This window comes from Pinus tabuliformis, chromosome 4_2 (genome assembly GCF_031772625.1).
Source record: "Pinus tabuliformis cultivar Carrire ecotype Pingquan chromosome 4_2, CPIR1, whole genome shotgun sequence".
NCBI classification, from domain to species: domain Eukaryota; kingdom Viridiplantae; phylum Streptophyta; class Pinopsida; order Pinales; family Pinaceae; genus Pinus; species Pinus tabuliformis.
In genome coordinates, this window is record NC_142304.1 from 38,250,950 (window position 1) to 38,271,282 (window position 20,333).

The following is a 20,333-nucleotide window of genomic DNA, read 5'->3' on the forward strand; positions in this document are numbered from 1 at the left end:
TGCCACGCTGAGTTGATTGCTTTAAAGCCAAGTCTGGTAACTTTGGTATGCATATATATGTATTTATATACGTTTCGTCCATCTGTCTTCCATTTTATGCTTGCATAGAATACGATTGAGTTGCTGCTCATGATGTAGGATTTTGACCCTGTGTTTTATCGCACAGATGGCACGAAACCAATCATTTATAAATTATATGATTTGTTAGCGAATGAATAAATGTTGTGTTGATATGAAAACCTTTTGGTTATCTTGAGTGCAGGTTTCATTCAATTAGAAAGTTTTCAGAAATCAGTGGAAGGCATTGCCCTTTTGCCACTATGGTCACAGAAGGTTGTGCTGAAAGAAGTTGGTGAAATATATGTAAAACATAATGCAATAGAATGCAATGTATTCAGAGGTTCAGAGACCTGTTTGGCTGCACCAGATTACTCTAATTACATAAAGACCTGCAATTCTAAAAACAAACCTGTTGACTGTGCTTTCAAATCATTCATTACAAAAGGTTCTTTTGAAGGTCTATCATTAGTACCGCAACAATATGTTGGAGCAGAAGGTAAGAATCACTTCGACGGTACTCTCCTTGAAGTTAACATTATATTTTCTTTGTCAGCCTCACTAAGCATGAAATTGGAATGAAGCCTCATTTTCCTAACGAGAGTTTATGGTTCAACATAGGTCATGATTGCAAAATAATTACTGATATTCAGGAACTAGTCCTTACAGTCATTGTTGGTATCCAGAAACTAGATTCATTGTCTTTCATACTGTTAGCATGGGATATTTACGTGGATGGATTTTTCTGTTTTGCTTGGTGATCTCCTATGATGAAATAGTTTCGTCTTTCTTCCTTAGACAAACTCTGGTCTTGACAAATTGTTCTGTTGTTGCAAATGCTAGTGGAAATCCTATGTGGGTTATTTTAATATAGGTTTGCCATTGGCACTGAGAACAAGAAAATAAATCAGGTAGACTAGAGACATTTAATGTTTGACCATATACCAAATGCTCTTGATAATTGTCCATGCATGTAGGGTAGGTATCAAGCAGTATTCAAAAAGATAAATTTGAATTCATATATTGATTGAGTGCGAGTTATGTGATGCGGGGAATTTCAGCTTAAGGGGATTAATTTGTATACATACATCGACCAACCCACATACACCAACGACCTCGAATGCCTTCACTGAGCCTTTAATTCTTTAAATGGAACACTAAGGCATTCTAGCAACTCCGACTACTGTTTTTGGCTACTACTTCTCTGGTATGGCAGGTGTTGAGGTTTCCCTTGTTATAAACTAGAAAAGAAATTAGATATCCCAAATGATTGAGGCCAGATTAAACTCAGGTATATCCTGCCACTTATTCTGAAGCTAAATATTATCCATGAATATAGTAACTACCCAGAGCTCAGGAGCCAGGAAATTTCTGTGGATAACTAGAGGGTGTACTTGTGAATGCAACTGCAGAATTTTGTGAAAGGTTCACTTGTCTGTAGATTGTAGAAATTTGATGGACAACATATCAATTTTAGTTGAAGAGAGTTTCATTGTATGGGGCAGGTTATACCAGATTTGATTTAATTGTATTGTATATGTTTAATAATGAAAAATTAAAAATCATGAGGGGTATCGTTTTTACACCATACCTCTCAATTTATTACTGCAGGGGAGTGCCATTAAATTTCTGTTATGAACTCATTGCAGTGGGAGATATTTTTATAAGAAAAATTGCAGCCTTGTCGGACAGTTCTTGCTTTATTGTTTCATTGCTTATACATGGATATTCAGCTCATACAAAAGGTTGTATCGATCTGGTTGGTATTGAGAGTACTTGGTCTCAGGTTGTATCGATCTGGTTGGTTTTCAGAGTACTGGGTCTCAGGCCTTTGTATCACGTAGAACTATCACTCTGCAAGTACAGTTTTACTATTAGCTTTGTAAATATTTTTCCTTAGCAATAGCTTATGGCTTGGACAAGAAGGGTGGAGAGGAAAATATTGTTGTTTTTGATCTTGGCGGTGGCACGTTTGATGTCAGTGTTCTGACTATTGACAACAGAGCTTTTGAGGTTTTGGCTACAAACGGTGATACCCATCTTGGAGGTACTCTGTCTGAACTCTGTCTGGCAGTTTTACATTATGAATTTGAATACGTGCACAGTTTTACATTATGAATTTGAATACGTGCACGGTGGTTATGATTGACTTTTTTGGTTGGCTTTCGAGCTTTGAACTTACCAGGATGTACACTAATATGCAGGTGAGGACTTTGACCAAAGGATAATGGAATATTTCATCAAATTGATCAAGAAAAAGCACGGAAAGGATATTAGTAAGGATAGCAGAAATGAAATAAGACATTCAATGTGTTCCTTGTAGTATAGATATAAACAAAACATCTAAAGAAAAGTAATTGCACAATGATCTAGTCCAAGAAAACAAGGTTTACCACAAACCAATTAACTCTTTTACAAAAATTCAAAAATTCCAATTAAATAATCCTATCGGCCTCTCTTTGTACCTTTTGGGACAATTGCTAGTAATATTAATGGTGTACAATGTAATTAGGTCAATGTTTAATAATATTAATGGATTAGGTAAATGTTTAATAATATTAATGGTGTAAAATGTAATTAATTTAATTACATTTTTTTCATTATTTTTGGGTGAAATGTTTGATATATTATATTATAATTTTGGTTACTTAAAATAAAATAAAAATAACATTATTAAAATAAAAATTATAAGTTATTATTTATTTTATCAATTTTTGTTGGGTAGTTAAGGTAAATTTGAAATAAAAATAAAAATAACCCTATATTAAAATAAAAAGTTGTTATTTTTTAATTAATTTTTATTGGGTAGTTATGGTAAATTTGACTTGGTCAAGTTAGTTTTTGAGCTCTGAGTTTATGAGAACCCATGGTATTGTCCATGGGATTTAAATCCCTTTTTAGTAGATAAAGAGTTAAAATGGATCTAGATTGGTATTAATGATAGTTTAACAAATTGTTTAAATTAAATGCTTTTTAACTAAATAAATTATATATAAGAGAGCCTTCTAAGTTATGTAAGTTTGAGCTTTTTAATTGAATTGTGTATAAATGTTAATATCTTTAAAATTATGTAAGTTTGAGCCTTTTAATTGAATTGTGTATAAATGTTAATATCTTTAAAATTTTGAAATTTCAATAGTGATTTTAGTAAACTTTTTTTAAAAATAATAAAATTTTAATATTTAATAAAAATAATGAAATTAATATAAGTGAGACAAAATTATCATTAAATCTAAAAAAAATAGATTTAAAATTTAATATAAATGATATATTTAATTATCAATTATTTAACAAGTATAATTTATCAATATATTTTAAATTAAAAGAAATATAAAGTTGAATTATAAATGATTTAATAACTTTTTATATTAATACAATGTGAATTTCAGCTATTTAAATCATTTAATATATTAGCCTAAATCATTTATCAATTATTGAGAGGGGTCAAATTTTTTGAAGTGAAAACCTCTTTTTTTAGTGCAAAACCTAAAGAAATGTTTGCATGCCAAAAAATTTGATCTCTCTTAGCATTTAATAAATTCAGAATTAATATGGATCTACACTGGTTCTAATTAGTGTACCATGTCATTGCTACTCAACAAGTATTTAATCTTATTTATAAATTAACATAACATTTATTATTAGGCTTACCAATCTAGTTCCAAAATGACAATGGTATGTTTACAACATTTGATTGAGTGATTACACTTGTGACTCAATAACAAGGTAATATTCAACTATGAAAGACATAATTCCACTAGGAGGGTATGCTACCATTTGGTTCACTTTCCATATACTTCATGATAATTGTTCTTTTTTTGCAAGGTGTTGGTTCTCATTATTACTTTGATTATAAACAACATAGATAATAAATCATAACACTGGTTCAACATATACCATTCATGAATTTTAAGGTTAGCATTGAATATAGTAGTAATACATAAGCATACTCTTGTATGCTCCTCATAGTACAATGGTATTTCCCTTAAATTAAATCTTGTGATTATGTAGGAGTCCTCAACAATAACTACATCCCTTTGCACAATGCCCTTGAGGAACTTGACTCCTTGATACATTGTTAGTGCTTTCACTTGTTATTAGTTGCTTGTCCCTATCTCCAGGAAAATTTTAATTTATAGGGACCTCTTCCACTTAGCAAAGCACAAAGCAAGGTCTTGATCTCCATTGAATCCATTCCCTCTAGTTCCATAGTGTTGGCATAAAGAATTTTAGCTACTGGCTGCTCTTTGGGTATCCCTAAAATTCGTATACCTTGGCTCATTACAGTGATGAATCAGACAAGTGTATAATGTGATTTCAATGACACCTTATCTCATTTGTAGTGAACATTTCTACCAGCTCCATGCAGAGGACCCTCTTTTCAATATGTTTTCAATTCTATGTTTTGAAATTTTTTTAATTAGAAATGTAAAATCATAATTTTAATTAATTATATGTTTTAAATTTTATTTTTAAATTAAAAATATAAAATCATAAATTTAAATGGTTCAAATTACATTATAATGCACTTAATATTTATAATATGGGTAGCCCTTTCCAAATTTATACTTTCCATTATATATTAAATATTATCCATTAAAATGAAAATAAATATCTACAAATTTTAATAATAATAAAGAATTTGGCATGTTAATATTTTTTTATTAGTAATTTTAAAATTATTAATTACAATTTTTGAAATTATATTACATTTTTCATGTATTATTGTATATAATATTTATAAAATTAAATAAAATAACCATATATTTAATAAAAATTTTATTATTATCAATTTTATGGTTTGAAATTTTTCCAAAATAAAAATATAAAATTATAATTTTAAATGGTTCAAATTTCATTGTAATTCACTTGATATTTATAATATTTATGGGCTTTTCCAAGTTTATGTTTTCTACTTTATATTACATATTATTGATTAAGATAAAAACAAATATCTACAGATTTAAATAATTGCATGGAGAGACTTTAGTCCAACATGAATGATTACATGGGAGATTTTAGCCCAAAGTGAATGAGATGTTCTAAGGTTATGTAATGTTATTTAAACTTGTTAATTTAGTTAAATTACATAAATATACTATAAAATAAAATAAAATAAGAATTATAATTATTAATAATTAAACCATTTTAGATTCATCTTAACTCTAGATTTAGATATCCTACAAAGGGATCAAATTTCTCAAGGTACAAGCTTTTCCTTTAGATCCATCTTAAGAGTTTGTTCTATTTGCATGGTTTGCGAAATATTACAAAGACCCAGGATTTCACATGAGAGAGACAATTTACTTGATGTGGTTTATAAACATGTATATGCATCTCCTAGATGGGGAGGAGCATGTGGAGGGATATGGAGGTGAGTATGAGATTGTTTTGTGTGAGAAATCCATCACAACTTGTTAGGTTTCTCACTCTACAATGTTTCTATGTGCTTGAGTTTGTGCTAAAAGGAAATCTAACACATGTTAGATTTTCTTTTACATTGCAATGTTCTTAATCTAGAACACATTAGACTTATTTAGTCCTAAAATGTTGTTATGTTCTTGTGTTTGTGCTAGAAGGAAATATAGCATGTGTTAGATTTATTTCAAATTTAAATATGCTTGTGTTTGTGTTGAAAAAAAATTTAACACAAGCTAGATTTCTTATACTCTACAATGTTGTTGTTGGCAACGTGTATGTATTTGTGGTAGACATAAATCTAGTACTTGTTAGATTTCTCACTCTACAATGTTTCTATGTGCTGGAGTTTGTGCTAAAAGGAAATCTAACACATGTTATATTTTATTTTATATTGTAATGTTGTTAATCTAGCAAACATTAGACCTATTTAGTACTACAATGTTGTTATGTTCTTGTGTTTGTGCTCGAAGAAAATATAGCATGTGTTAGATTTATTTTAAATTTAAATGTGCTTGTGTTTGGGTTGGAAGAAAATTTAACACAAGCTAGATTTCTTATACTCTACAATGTTGTTGGTAGCGTGCTTGTATTTGTGGTAGACATAAATCTAGCACTTGCTAGATTTCTCACTCTACAATGTTTCTATGTGCTCGAGTTTGTGCTAAAAGGAAATCTAACACATGTTAGATTTTCTTTTACATTACAATGTTGTTAATATAGCACACATTAGACTTATTTAGTCCTAAAATGTTGTTATGTTCTTGTGTTTGTGCTAGAAGGAAATATAACATGTGTTAAATTTCTTTCAAATTTAAATTTGCTTGGGTTTGTGTTGGAAGAAAATTTAACACAAGCGAGATTTCTTATACTCTACAATGTTGTTGTTGGCAACGTGCTTGTATTTGTGGTAGACAAAAATCTAGCACTTCCTAGATTTCTCAACCTACAATGTTTCTATGTGCTTGAATTTGCGCTAAAAGGAAATCTAACACATGTTAGATTTTCTTTTACATTGCAATGTTGTTAAACTAGCACAAATTAGACTTATTTAGTCCTAAAATGTTGTTATGTTCTTGTGTTTGTGCTAGAAGGAAATATAGCATGTGTTAGATTTCTTTCAAATTTAAATGTGCTTGTTTTTGTGTTGGAAGAAAATTTAACACGAGTTAGATTTCTTATACTCTATAATTTTGTTGTTGGCAATATGTTGTATTTGTGGTAGACATAAATCTAGCACTTGCTAGAATTCTCAATCTACAATGTTTCTATGTGCTTGACTTTGAGCTAAAAGGAAATCTAACACATGTTAGATTTTCTTTTACATTGACATAAATCTAGCACTTGCTGAATTCTCAATCTACAATGTTTCTATGTGCTTGACTTTGAGCTAGAAATCACACATTAGACTTTTACATTGTAGTTAATCTACAATTAGACTTATTTAGTACTATGTTGTTATATTCTTGTGTTTGTGCTAGAAGGAAATATAGCATGTGTTAGATTTCTTTCAAATTTAAATGTGCTTGTGTTTGCGTTGGAAGAAAATTAACACAATCTAGAATTCTTATACTGTACAATGTTGTTTTTAGCAACGTGCTTGTATTGGTGGTAGACATAAATCTAGCAGTTGCTAGATTTCTCACTCTTGAATGTTTCTATGGGCTTGAGTTTGCGCTAAAAGGAAATCTAACACATGTTAGATTTTCATTTACATTGCAATGTTGTTAATCTAGCACACATTAGACTTATTTAGTCCTAAAATGTTGTTATGTTCTTGTGTTTGTGCTAGAAGGAAATATAACATGTGTTATATTTCTTTCAAATTTAATTTTGCTTGTGTTTGTGTGGGAAGAAAATTTAACACAAGCCAGATTTCTTATACTCTACAATGTTGTTATTGGCAACGTGCTTGTATTTGTGGTAGACATAAATCTAGCACTTCCTAGGTTTCTCACTCTACAATGTTTCTATGTGCTTGAGTTTGCACTAAAAGTAAATCTAACACATGTTAGATTTTCTTTTACATTGCAATGTTGTTAATCTAGTACACATTAGACTTATTTAATCCTAAAATGTTGTTATGTTGTGTTTGTGTTAGAAGGAAATATAGCATGTGTTAGATTTCTTTCAAATTTAAATGTGCTTGTGTTTCTGTTGAAAGAAAATTTAACACAACCTAGATTTCTTATACTCTACAATGTTGTTGTTGGCAACGTGCTTGTATTTGTGGTAGACATAAATCTAACACTTCCTAGATTTCTCACTCTACAATGTTTCTATGTGCTCGAGTTTGCGCTAAAAGGAAATCTAACACATGTTAGATTTTATTTTAAATTGCAATGTTGTTAATCTAGCACACATTAAACTTATTTAGTCCTACAATGTTGTTATGTTCTTGTGTTTGTGCTCAAAGGAAATATAACACGTGTTAAATTTCTTTCAAATTAAAATGTGCTTGTGTTCGTGTTGGAAGAAAATTTAACACAATCTAGAATTCTTATACTCTACAATGTTGTTGTTGGCAACATGCTTGTATTTGTGGTAGACATAAATCTAGCACTTGATAGACTTCTCACTCTACAATGTTTCTATGTGCTCAAGTTTGCGCTAAAAGGAAATCTAACACATGTTAGATTTTATTTTATGTTGGAATGTTGTGAATGCTTACATGTTTCTGTTTAGGCTAAAAGGAAATCTAGCTTGTGCTAGATTTTTTTGTCGTGTAATGTTGCCATTGGAAATTTTTATATGTTTGTGTTATAAGTAAATGTAACACAGACTAAATTTTTCTCACCCTACAATGTTGTTATGTGATTATGTTTCCATTAGAAGGAAATATAGTATGCATTATATTTCTTTCACCTTGTAATGTTGTTATTTGCAACGTTCTTGTGTTTTTTATAAGAGGAAATCTTTGTACACTATCCCATTCTTAGACTACATATTCCATATGAAGGGCCTTCTAATCATTTTGGGGTTTAACATTTTTTATATTATAACAATAGTCTATGTAGGCATGGACTAAAACCTCATAGTCTCTAAAAGGCAAGGTCAAATGTCCCAAGAAATATTATTATTACAGTGTTTTTATTGACATTGTGTTTATGTTTTTGCTAGAAGGAAATTTAGCATCCACTAGATTTGCTTTACAATACAATGTTGTTGTTGGCAATCTTCTTGTATGCAATAGAATATAGTCTAGCATGGGTTATATTTCCTTTGCCTTGCAATATTTTTAATGACAATGTGTTTGTGTTTGTGGTAGAAGGAAATCTAGCTTGTGCTATATTTATTTTGTTTTGCAATGTTTTTCTTGGAAATATGAATGTGTTCGTACTAAAAATAATTCTAGCACGTGCTATATTTATTTCACCTTACAATGTTTTTTTTGACAATATCCATGCGTTTGTAATATAAATAAATCTAGGATGCGAATATTTCTTTTTCTTTTTAAGATTCTTGTTGGCAATATGCTTTTGTTCGTGTTAGAAGTAATTATATCACATTTTATATTTCTTTCACCTTGCAAAGTTGCTATGTGTTTTTCTTTGATCTAGACGAAGATCTAGAAGAAAATCTAACGATCGCCATAGTTAATGTTCTTTCATTGTGTTTTGCTTTTATTTTTTCTAAAGCAAACTAAGAATGTACATGACTAGAAGAGATAAATTTTGTGTACATATGATGTTGTAGTTTCTACAATTGTTTTTATTTATTCACAATGTAATGTCTTTTGGAAATGTTCTTATGCTCGTGCTAGAAGGAAACCTAGTAGATGTTTGCTTTCCTATATTCACGATTAAAAGAACATAATAATATATTTGGGGGTGCCCTTTTTATAACCTTGATTAGCTATTATTGTGAGTTCTACACTTGTTATTGTTCTTGTTCATTTTGTTACACATATAATGATGTGAGTAGTTATAGTATTTATAAATTCATATTTTCATCAATAATTTGAAACTATGATAACAATTTTTTACTTTATTTTCAGATACCATGGACTATGAAGCTAGCGAGAATTCAAAGGAAGCATCCAAGGAAAAAGGAAGTTCAAGAAACACGACACCAAATTTTTTAAATGGTATGACAATTTTAGTTTATACTTTGTTACAATCGTTAGACATTGTGTTAATAACTCGTTGTTGATTAATAAAACCTATGGAAATAGCCTTAGGAGTGGGGTTTTAATGAGGACAACCCATACTAACATGGGTATTTTTTTTTCCAAGAAATTTTAACTATGTGATAACTTTTAGTGTCATATACTAAACTTGCATAACATATGTACTCATTTATTATTGTGCGTGTAAATGGAAATCGTGTATTATAAGGTTGTTTAATACTATTTGTTATTTCATGTCTTCCATAATATTTTTCTTTCTAGAAACCATGGAAACTGCTAGGCATGAAATTTGAAGTAAAGTAGCAAAGAGAAAAAGAAAAACAAATGATATACAAATGATGCCCCCTTCAACTGATATGGTGGTTTTATATTTTATGTACTCTTTTAGAAATGGTTGGATTAGGTGGTTTCTTTTCTTAGCAATTTTACCCACGTGATAACTTTTGGTGTCATATAGTAAAACTTGCATAACATATGTACTCATTTATTATTGTCCATGTAAATGGAAATCATGTATGATAAGGTTGTTTAATAATATTTGGTATTTCATGTATTCCATAATTTTTTTTCTAGAAACTGCGGAATCTGGTGTGCTTGAAATTCAAAGTAAAGTAGTCAAGAAGAAACAAAAAAAAGTGATATACAAACATTGCTTCCTTCAACTCGTATGGTGGTTTTATATTTTATGTACACTCTCTTAGAAATGGTTAGATTAGGTGGTTTTTTAGTATTTATAAGAACATTATGTGACAATATTTGAAATTATATTTTCATTTTGATTAATGCAAATATTTTTTTTGTTGTTATTTGCAGAATTGGTTGGCCCAAAAGCAATTGAAATGTTACAACCATCACTTAAGAAAAAGAAAAGTTATTCAACTGAAAAGGTAGTATTAATAACACCTTGTACTTCTACTTTTGAAATGATTAAAAAATACAATACATATAATGAGTTTGTGCAAGATTGGTACATCCAAATAGAAGCTCCGATGAATATGTTTCATGATATGTATTTATTTGGATCAATAGATGGAAACGAACTAGAGATATTAGGAATAATAATTAATTGCTATGCTTACAATGAAAATGACATTGACTTTCAAGTGGAAATGATTAAAGAAAATGAGGTAAAATTAATTTCATGTCTAGTGGAGTATACAAATTTTAAACCAGATTTGATTGAAGCTTCAAGTATTGATTCAACAAATACGATAAAGATTTCAATGTTCAAGTTGGATAACTTTGAGAGCTTCTCTAAATCTGGACTAAATAGTTGTGCAGATCTTTTAAAATGCATCGCCATTGTTCTGAGATATCGCTATGTAAGAAGTAAGAAAACATCATCTGTACTTCTTCATTTACAACAAAAAGGTAAATTTCTTGATAAAATTGATTCTCAATTACTTGCTTTGAGAAGAGTATATTTATTTGATTTGGAGGAGAATATAACAAAAAGTTATTTCAAGCTCACTATAGAATTTCAAAAAACTAGGAAAGTTGAATTTGAAACAACTATAACCTTGCAAACCAATGTGATGAGATTCATGAAGCCTTCAAGCATTGCTATCTATTTTCAAACTCCTTTAATACAAAAGTGGTTGTCGAAAGATGTAAAAAAGCCCCCAAAGTGTTCAAATTAAGGTCACAAGATAATTTAAATGTTCAAGTATTAGTGAAATCATTCCTAGAAAAAATTCAAACCTCATTACCCGATGCTCTTCTGATTCCATTTGACATCAATGAGCTTGATCCATTGGTAAACTCTATCAAAATTTTAAATGAGACAGATCTAAATTCTAAGAATATCAATTTTTGGATAGTTGATGGTCAACATACCATTCAAGCAGTGAAAGAAATTTTAACAAATCCTAAGTATAATGTATCGAGAGAAGCGAAAAAAAATATAAAAAATGTAATGCTTGATTGTTGCATCCATTAGTTGAACCCACTGAGGTGATCCGCATTTGTTGTCAATTAATTATGCAAATAAGGTATTCTTCAAAACTCCATTTATTGATTGTGTGCGCTCGGCAAGACATTTCTTAATTGCCAATGACAAATTAAAGAAAATGAGGATTGGATGTTCTGAGACAGTTGAAGAGAAGGTATGTAATTTTAATTATTTTTACATTTAACATTTTATTATTGTATCTATTTTTGTTGTAGATAAATGACTAAAGCTGATAATATAAGTCATATTTTTTATATTTATAATGATTTCTCATTAGATTATAACACATTATTTAGTTTCATTTTTACATTGAATATTTATTATTTTATATTAATTATTTTATCATCTTGATGATGAAATGTTGTGCTCATTCTTTGTCTCTCCAATTACAAATTTTTCTTATAAAAAAATTCTCTTATATTTTGATGAACCTATTTGGGATAAATGGGACACTGTTTTTAACTGTTACCAACTAGGCACATTAAAGTGTTCTCCAAGCCAACTTGATTTGAGAACTACAAGAGAAATAGTTTACATAGTTTGACACCAGCGACTCTTCAGCCCATTCAGGGATTAACCATGGAAGAAATTGCTTTAGTAGCATATAAGCTATTGGATGAAACCATTTGGTTTTCTATTCCAATTAATCATCCATCAAATGCCATAAAATTAAAATATTATTGTTCTAAATTGAAAACCAATAGAAAAATATTGGATGCAATCGTTACATATTGTCAAAGTCATGATCAAAATTTGAATGAGATGACTCTTACTACATTCAACATTCTTGAGCATTATGAAATTAATGATATCATATTTACCAATTTTTGCAACACGGTGGAGGGGTCTACTTATGTCAAAGGAACACGTAATACAAAGATAGAGTCCCTTTCTCAGCAAGCATGTGGAGTCCTTGATAGAATGATAAATAGATCAACAAGTGTTCAACAGGTTGATAACAATTTTGAATTTGGTTGTCATTTTGGGGGCCCTCATCTTTTGTCAACACTTTTGCACTCTTTTCCATGTCAGTTGCAACCAATTTTACATACGACCTTGTTGGTTTGGATACACTTGCTTTGAAAAAAAACAATTCCACAAGCGATATTACATTGAATTTTTTTGATTTCTTATCGAAAAAAATGAGTTGAATGACTTTACTATAATTCTCTTAGTAGAACTTTGGTTTTGTAATGATGTATGCCAGTCTTTGGAAATTTCCGTAAAGAAATCCAAGTTCAACTAAAAATGACTAGTGGCATTTATGAATATAAGTCCCAAAACAATTATAGTTATGATATAGTTCTTATTATACATTTCTATACTTCAGAATTAAAATTTTTGAAGACTATAAAAGACTCTCACACATTTGAAGACACATTTGATGAAAATGAGAGAGATTATGATTTCTGGATGGATTTAGTGGAGAAACACCAACAATGTAGTGATGCAAAAGTGGTCAGTTCTCTTTATGCGGGGAAAAATTTAATCAAGGCTTGTTGTACATATGGAAGAAGAATTTCATGTGTTGTGCAAACAGAGTCACAAAGGACAATCATGTTAAATAATTACAAATCTTTTCAACTATCAATTCTGGTATCCATTAACTTCTTGGAAAATTCGGGTACTACAATTCATTTTTTTCTTCTTATAATACTTTGGATACTATTTTTTTCATATTTCTTAATTGTCAAAGAGTTCACTAAAATGACTAATGATAGAGATTCTCAAATAGAGAATGATGAAAGTGGGAAGAAAAAAATTAATCAACATAGTGCTCATGTTGTTGAAAAAAGTATGAAGATAGAAATAGGAGGAGAAGGAGGAGAGGAAGAAGTTATCATACCAGGTACATAATTTGTTTGGTTTTTTCTCTTGATAATTTTTCACGTTATTTAATTTCCATATTCATAACATTTTTGGATGACTATTATAGGGAATTATGAGATGAATGAAATTAATCAAGACAATGACCATGGAACGATGGAGATAGAAATGGGTATTAATCGTTGTGACTCTATCTTTTTTTATTTTATTTTATTATTCTTTTAAATTATTGTGATTCATATCATTTCATATGTTGATTATAGTTGGAAATAAAGAGAATGCATATAATGACCAGGGTACTGTACCACAAAACTACAATCAAGACTAAAATATTACTATGGATGATTATAGATGATTCTTTTTTTTGTATAGTTGTTTAATGAATTTTGTTCATTGTCACAATTTATAACATTTTTTTTATGTTTATTATAGTGACAAGCAAAGAGAACCAAGACATTGATCAAATGAAAGTTAAACAAAACTTTAATCAAGAACAAAATATAACATCATGTACTTATAATTTGTCCACTTGTTTTCCTTGTTATTTAATGATTCTATTCATTTTCACAATTCAAAATATTTTATATGTTTAATTTGGAAACAAATAAAAGTAACTAAGATGATGATGAGGTGCAACGTTACAAAGATGAAGATAATGTCATATCAGATACTTATAACTTGTCTTCTTGTTTATCATATTATTCTTCAAACTCAAATGCTTGTAACTACAATAACTTTGTATATTTTTATTATAGGAACAAATAAAAAGGATAAAATTAACAATCAAAGTAATGTTAAAGGTGTGTGTGTGTGTGTTTCTTTTTAAAGGTTGCATTACTAATGTTTTTCTTGGTATTGGTATTTGATTGAAGGTTTAATATGTTTACTCTAGGTCCTAACAAGATGATAAAAGAAATTATTGTTTCATTTATAAATAGTGCAAAAACCACTCAAGGTAAATGTATCGTTTCAACAATTATTTTAGTAATTTTTGTAACATGAATAAAATGGTTTGACTATATTATTTTCCATTGTATTGCAGCCAAAATAATTGAAAAGAAACTAGTTATTTTTGAACTAAAGGACATTTTTTTATCATAGCATCGATGATGAAGCAACAAACAACGAGCATATTGAGAAAATGGGAGCTGATGCTGATTACACAATAGAGAAAAAATTATTTTGGATTCATCCACATGCAAAATCATTTTTTGAAATGTGTTTCAAAAATGAATCTCTTGACATTGCAATTTGGACGACAACTTTGAAACAAAGCACAACAAGATTTCTAAAAAAATTGGTTTCGGAGACATTACAAGGAACTTGTGTTTAAGTGGATTGCTTCAGACTGTAAGCCACAAAAGGGACATAAGGTCATTGATAATCCAATGAAAGTTATACACACTAAATCATTGAAAAAAGTGTGGGAAATGCATACCCAATATGATGCAACTAGTACTATTATAGTTGTTTGTTTAATTGAGAGAGTGAAAGAGAATCCAAAAGAAAATGTGATTCTTGCCCCTCCATTCATTGGAGCAAATCAAGGGGATAATTGGTTGATCAATGAGCTATGGAGAATATTGCATAAACTCAAAAGGCTATGGATGTGCGAGCTATTTTGAAGGATGTTCAATTACATTTAGAAGTACCTTAAGATTACAGATGTTTATATCATGCTATTATATGTATGACATCATGAATTATTACTTTTATTTAACAACACTAATAAAAGAATTGTTGATTTGGTTTGTCATTACTGAAAATAAAATATTTTGATTTTCTTTATTTTTGGTGAGATGAATGGTCATTTAATGTTTTCATATCAAAATTTCCCATGCTATATATATATTTTACAATGGATTACATTATATGTAAAACTAATAGATAATTGGTCTATTTGTTTTAATTAGATCATTACAATTATTTGCTTTAAATGTGGTTTAAGTTATCGTTATACCTCTTAGAAATTAGTAATGTGAAGGATGACCCATTGCATTCTTATAACCCTTTTTATTCCATATAAGTTGAAAATTTATATTAAGTTGTATGTAGCACCAACAATAAACATACAATTTGTACTAAAAGAAACAACAAAAAAAACTAAGATAGAAACTCTATAAATTAACATATAATTAATTAGGTTTGAAATTTAAAAATTGTATTATATTGTATGTGAAAATTAATATATAATTAGTTTGTTTACTTGCACTAGACCATTGTAATTATATTTTTCAGTTGCAATTAAATAAATCGTTACAGGTCTTAAAATCAATGATTTAAATGGTGGGTCAATGCATCTTATAAGACTTTTATTCCATACAAATTAAATAAAGGTATTAGGCTCTATGTATAAAGTAAACATATTATTTGTTTGCTCATTTTAATGGGGCAATTGTATTTGTATTTTGTGATACTTTGAACTCATTGTAAAATTACGTTTGCATGCAAATGGAAATAGTTCATAATAAATATTAACATCATTTTTAAAATGATAGGTTTTTATGTCCTTAAACAATGAAGTGGAGATATATTAATATCATACATGTGGTTGCAGTGCAGATGCAGTTGGGAATTACTACAAGTCAAAAGATGTTGTTGATATTTGAAGTGGAAGAGTATTCTTCCAATCATACACCAAAGATGAACAAAATTTTCATATTCAAAGAGAACCAGATTGGCAGATTGGTGATAGGTCCTATTTTTTAAGGCCTTTTCAGTAAGAAGTATTAAAATATTGCTTAAGAAATTATGATGTCGCAATATGGACATTAAATGTCACTGACAAGTACATTTGAAAAGTACTTGAAAAATCAAATATTGATATAGAGGACTTTAAATTTGCATGGGACAGGTCTCATTGTCATTTGCAAACAAAATTGGAAGTAGGGAAAGGAAGATAATTTTACGAGAAAATGTTGATTGATGTGTGGTCCCAATATGGAGATAATTATGAAGAATCAAATGTATTGCTAATAGATACATAAAAGCATACTTCTCATTTCATTAGATATCGATCAAACCACATCTTGATAAAATCATATACAGGAAAAGAGCAAGATACGTGGCTTATGCAAGTTTTATTCCCCTTTCTTAAGACACTTCATCATATCAAACAAAAACATGAGTACATTCGAATGTTCAGTAGAACATGTACTTCATTGTAGTTCATGGAGATAAGTTCTTTTATAAATTTGTTGAAAAGTACATTCTATTTTTTCAATACATTTTGGACATGGTTTTTGTTGAATCAATTTGTATGATTTTATATTTTTTGAAATATATGGGAATTGCCAATTATATTAATATGTATATTTCTTATTATTTATAAATGTTTTTGCAATGACTTTGTTGTATCGATTTTTTTCTAAGATATGTGTGCATGCGCACATGTTCTTAAATGAATTATTTGCCATTCAAATTATCTTACATGAACCATCGAGGTGTGTTACTTTTAATGACTTATGTTTACTTATATGTATTAATAATCATATATAAATGTGAAATATAAGTTTTGAAATAGAACTCCTTGCAAACAAAGGTGCTATTCTTACTAAAGAAATTATAATAATTAACTTGATAAATGTTATGTGCATTATTCACTATTAAGGCTAATGATAAATGTGTCATAGGTAAATGATTTGATCTTTTTGAAGCATAAGATATGTGATTTCTCAATTGATAGTTTTCATAAATTTATATGCTAAAATCAATTAATGGTTGTAACTGCAATCATATCATATTGAAAATCAACAAGGCACAAAGTTAGTTATTCATTGTTTACATATAAAATGCACTAATATGAATGCATAAACGAGATATGTAATTTTTTAGATAAACATATATTGTAAATAATTTTGCATTTCTTAAAAAAACATATATATGATGATAATGATTGATAAGTGGATTATCAAGGTTTGATTACATACTATCATGGATGAATTATGTCATTGAACTTTTTGAATCGTAAGGCATCTAATTCCATTATTTAAAGTTGTTTTTTTGTAAATTTATATTTTAAATAAACTGAAATCATATCACTTGAGCTATAATTATATTATTGACTTGTACTTAGTTATGTCCATTAATATGAGTGTAAAAAAGTGATTTATAAGAGCCATATACTATGATGCATTTTTTCAAAAAATAAGTCTTTTAATTTCTTGATAATAAGTATTAAGTGGACTATTTAGGCTAACAAGTGATGGCTCATAAGTGAATACTACTCGTTAAATTGTAGGGCATTCAATTTTTAAACCATATTTTTTTTTCATATATTCTTGAATCAACTATTTGTATATGTAATCATCTCATCTCATTTAATTTAATAAGGAATCCATTTATTGACTTTTATTTGTCTATTACATAATCTATTAAGAGTGTATTAATCTCATATTGTATTGTTTTGAAACAAAACTATATGAAAAACAAAATTCTTTTCTTAATAAAACATGGATTAATTAATTAACAATGTGTTAAGTGGACCATCTAGACTCATTAAAGAGATGGGTAAAAAATGGTTGTATTTAAACTTTTTGCACCACAAGACATTGATTTTCCAATCCATATTAGCATTTTGTCATTTTCAATTCCTAAATAGTTTATTTGTGGTTTAAATAATTTCATAGAATTCAATATGACTTGAAGAATGCTATTTGGTTATATGCATTGATAGAAGTTCATAAATGTGATGCAATTTTTAAATGTAACCCTTAATGTAAGTATATATATATATATATATATATATATATATATATATATATATATTTTACAAAACACATTATAATTAATTGATAATGAGTTTTAAGTGGTCTATATAAATCCATTTATCGACTTTTATTTTCATATCATGAAGTTTAATCTAAGTGTGTAAATGTGGCACTTTAAAAAAAAATAAAACTCCATGTATTATAAAATGTTTTTCCTAACAACACATGGAATAATTAATTGGTAATGAATGTTAAGTAGATTGCTAAAGTTATTTCAAGGTATGGGTCATAAATAAGTGTACTTAAACTTTATGTAACATATGACATTTGATTTTCCCACCTTTATTAACATTTGGTAAATTTCAATTCTTAAATAAATTATTTGTAATTGAAATAATCTCATAGAAACCAACAAGACAAGTATGTCTTAAATTATGTTTAGAATGTATGTATGTATAAATGGAATTTGTTTTTGAAATAAAGATCTCAAAGTAAGTAAAAAATATATTTTTTAGAAAATTAATAATTTAAAATCAATTATTTATGAGTTCTAACTAGTTTATTCTATTTTGAATTGACAACTTTTTCTAACTATGCTTTATTAAATCAATTGTTCATATATGTAATTATGTCATATAAGTCAATAAGTCAAGAAAGCAATAATTGATTTTTATTTAACTATCATGTGGTTTAATATGAATGTATAAATGTGAAATTGTTATTTCTAGAATAAAAAACCATGTAAAGAAAATGAATTTTCTAATAAAACATGGATTAATAAATTCACCACAAGCATTAAGTAGACTGTTTAAGCTCATTCAAGAGATGGGCCATAAATGGATGCCTTTAAAAATTTTACACCATATGACATGCTTTTCCCATCAATATTAACATTTTGTAAATTTGAATTCTTAAATAAACTATTTGTACTTAAAATAATCTCATAGAATCCAACAAGACTCAAAAGTTATTTATTGAATTTCATTTAGTTATATGTATTCATATAAGTTTATAAATGTAATTTATTTTTGAAATAAAGCTATTAATGCAAGTAAAGATTTATCTTCTTTTCCCCTAGGAAAAAGTCGTAATTTTATTCATAATTGAAAAAATTACATTTTGTAGATGCCGAGGCATATGCAAATGGCTGATCCTGCAATGACAGGCAGCAAAACAGAGACAATAACACTAAGTAGCAAAAGAACTATTCCTGTAAATACAGGTAACAACAGAGTAACAGAAAAAAGAAAATAATATGTTCCAGCAAGCTTATGCTTTTCTTCCCTTCTTCTTCTCCGCCCGACGCCATCCTCCTGAGTCAGCAGTGGGTGTGATAATTGCTAGCTGGTTTTCCATTGTGATCATTTGTAGTTCTTTGTCTGATTCTGAGCCCTCTGAGCTGTGGGTTCTCTTTATACCACTTGTTTCCATCTGTAACTCCTGATGCGGATCTGAGATGATCGGTCCCGTATGAGTAGAATGGTTCGCTACCGGGGTTTGTTGAGGGGCTGGTTCTGCCTGGTTCTCTGTGAGATCCTCATTTAAGTCCTCTTCTTCTATTGGTTCTGTGTGCTGCCAGCCTTTGGGCTTTTTTTGTGTTTTCTTATTTTTCCTGGGGTCCTTTCGAGCCAATGGACAGTTGTATTGAAGGTGCCCTGTCTGCATACAACTCCTGCATCAGAATGCTGTGTTTTCGTAGTCAAGCTGTTGTATCCATTGTGTATTATTGTAGTTCAGCATGATATGATCAGGTAGCCCCTCACTCAAATCCACTTCTACACAAATTCTGGCGAATGTGAAGATTCCTCTGATAGTTCTTTCTTCATCCATTTTTAGGAATTTCCCCGAAGAGTTCCCTATGGCAATTAACACTTTTTGATGCCAAAAGTGTAGTGGGAGTCCATGTAGCCTCACCCATACATGCATTTTTGAGACTATCATTGTAGCTGCATCGAAGTCCGAGAACCAGGGGGTGATGAAGAGACCAACACTGCCCCAGAACCAAGGGCCTTGATTGATAATGCTGTCTCTTTCCTGTTCTGTATCAAATCTAACTATGAAAAACCCTTTAGGGCAGAGATAAATTTCACAGTTAGGTGACCATGTTGAGTAGATCCATTGATGCAGGGCATCTGATTTAGGCCAGAAGCCATTGAATCTACAAATAACTGCAGTATTAGATAAATCTGTATATATGCTATTTACCTCTGGCATAGTTATTTGTAGAGTTGGTGATTCTGGT

The 20,333-nt window shown here is 29.1% G+C and overlaps 1 protein-coding gene across 1 annotated transcript in view; it reads left to right on the forward strand.

Annotated features, from left to right (window-relative positions):
- The window catches only part of LOC149168210 (uncharacterized), a 60,887-nt gene extending 41,542 nt beyond the window's left edge, over positions 1-19,345 (forward strand). Inside the window, exons 2-5 of the mRNA XM_089424854.1 lie at positions 263-556; positions 9,473-9,562; positions 10,418-10,560; positions 19,217-19,345. Coding sequence (XP_089280980.1) covers positions 263-556; positions 9,473-9,562; positions 10,418-10,560; positions 19,217-19,345 — 656 coding nt within the window. The remainder of the gene's footprint in view (positions 1-262; positions 557-9,472; positions 9,563-10,417; positions 10,561-19,216) is intronic.
- The last annotated feature ends 988 nt before the right edge of the window (positions 19,346-20,333 follow it).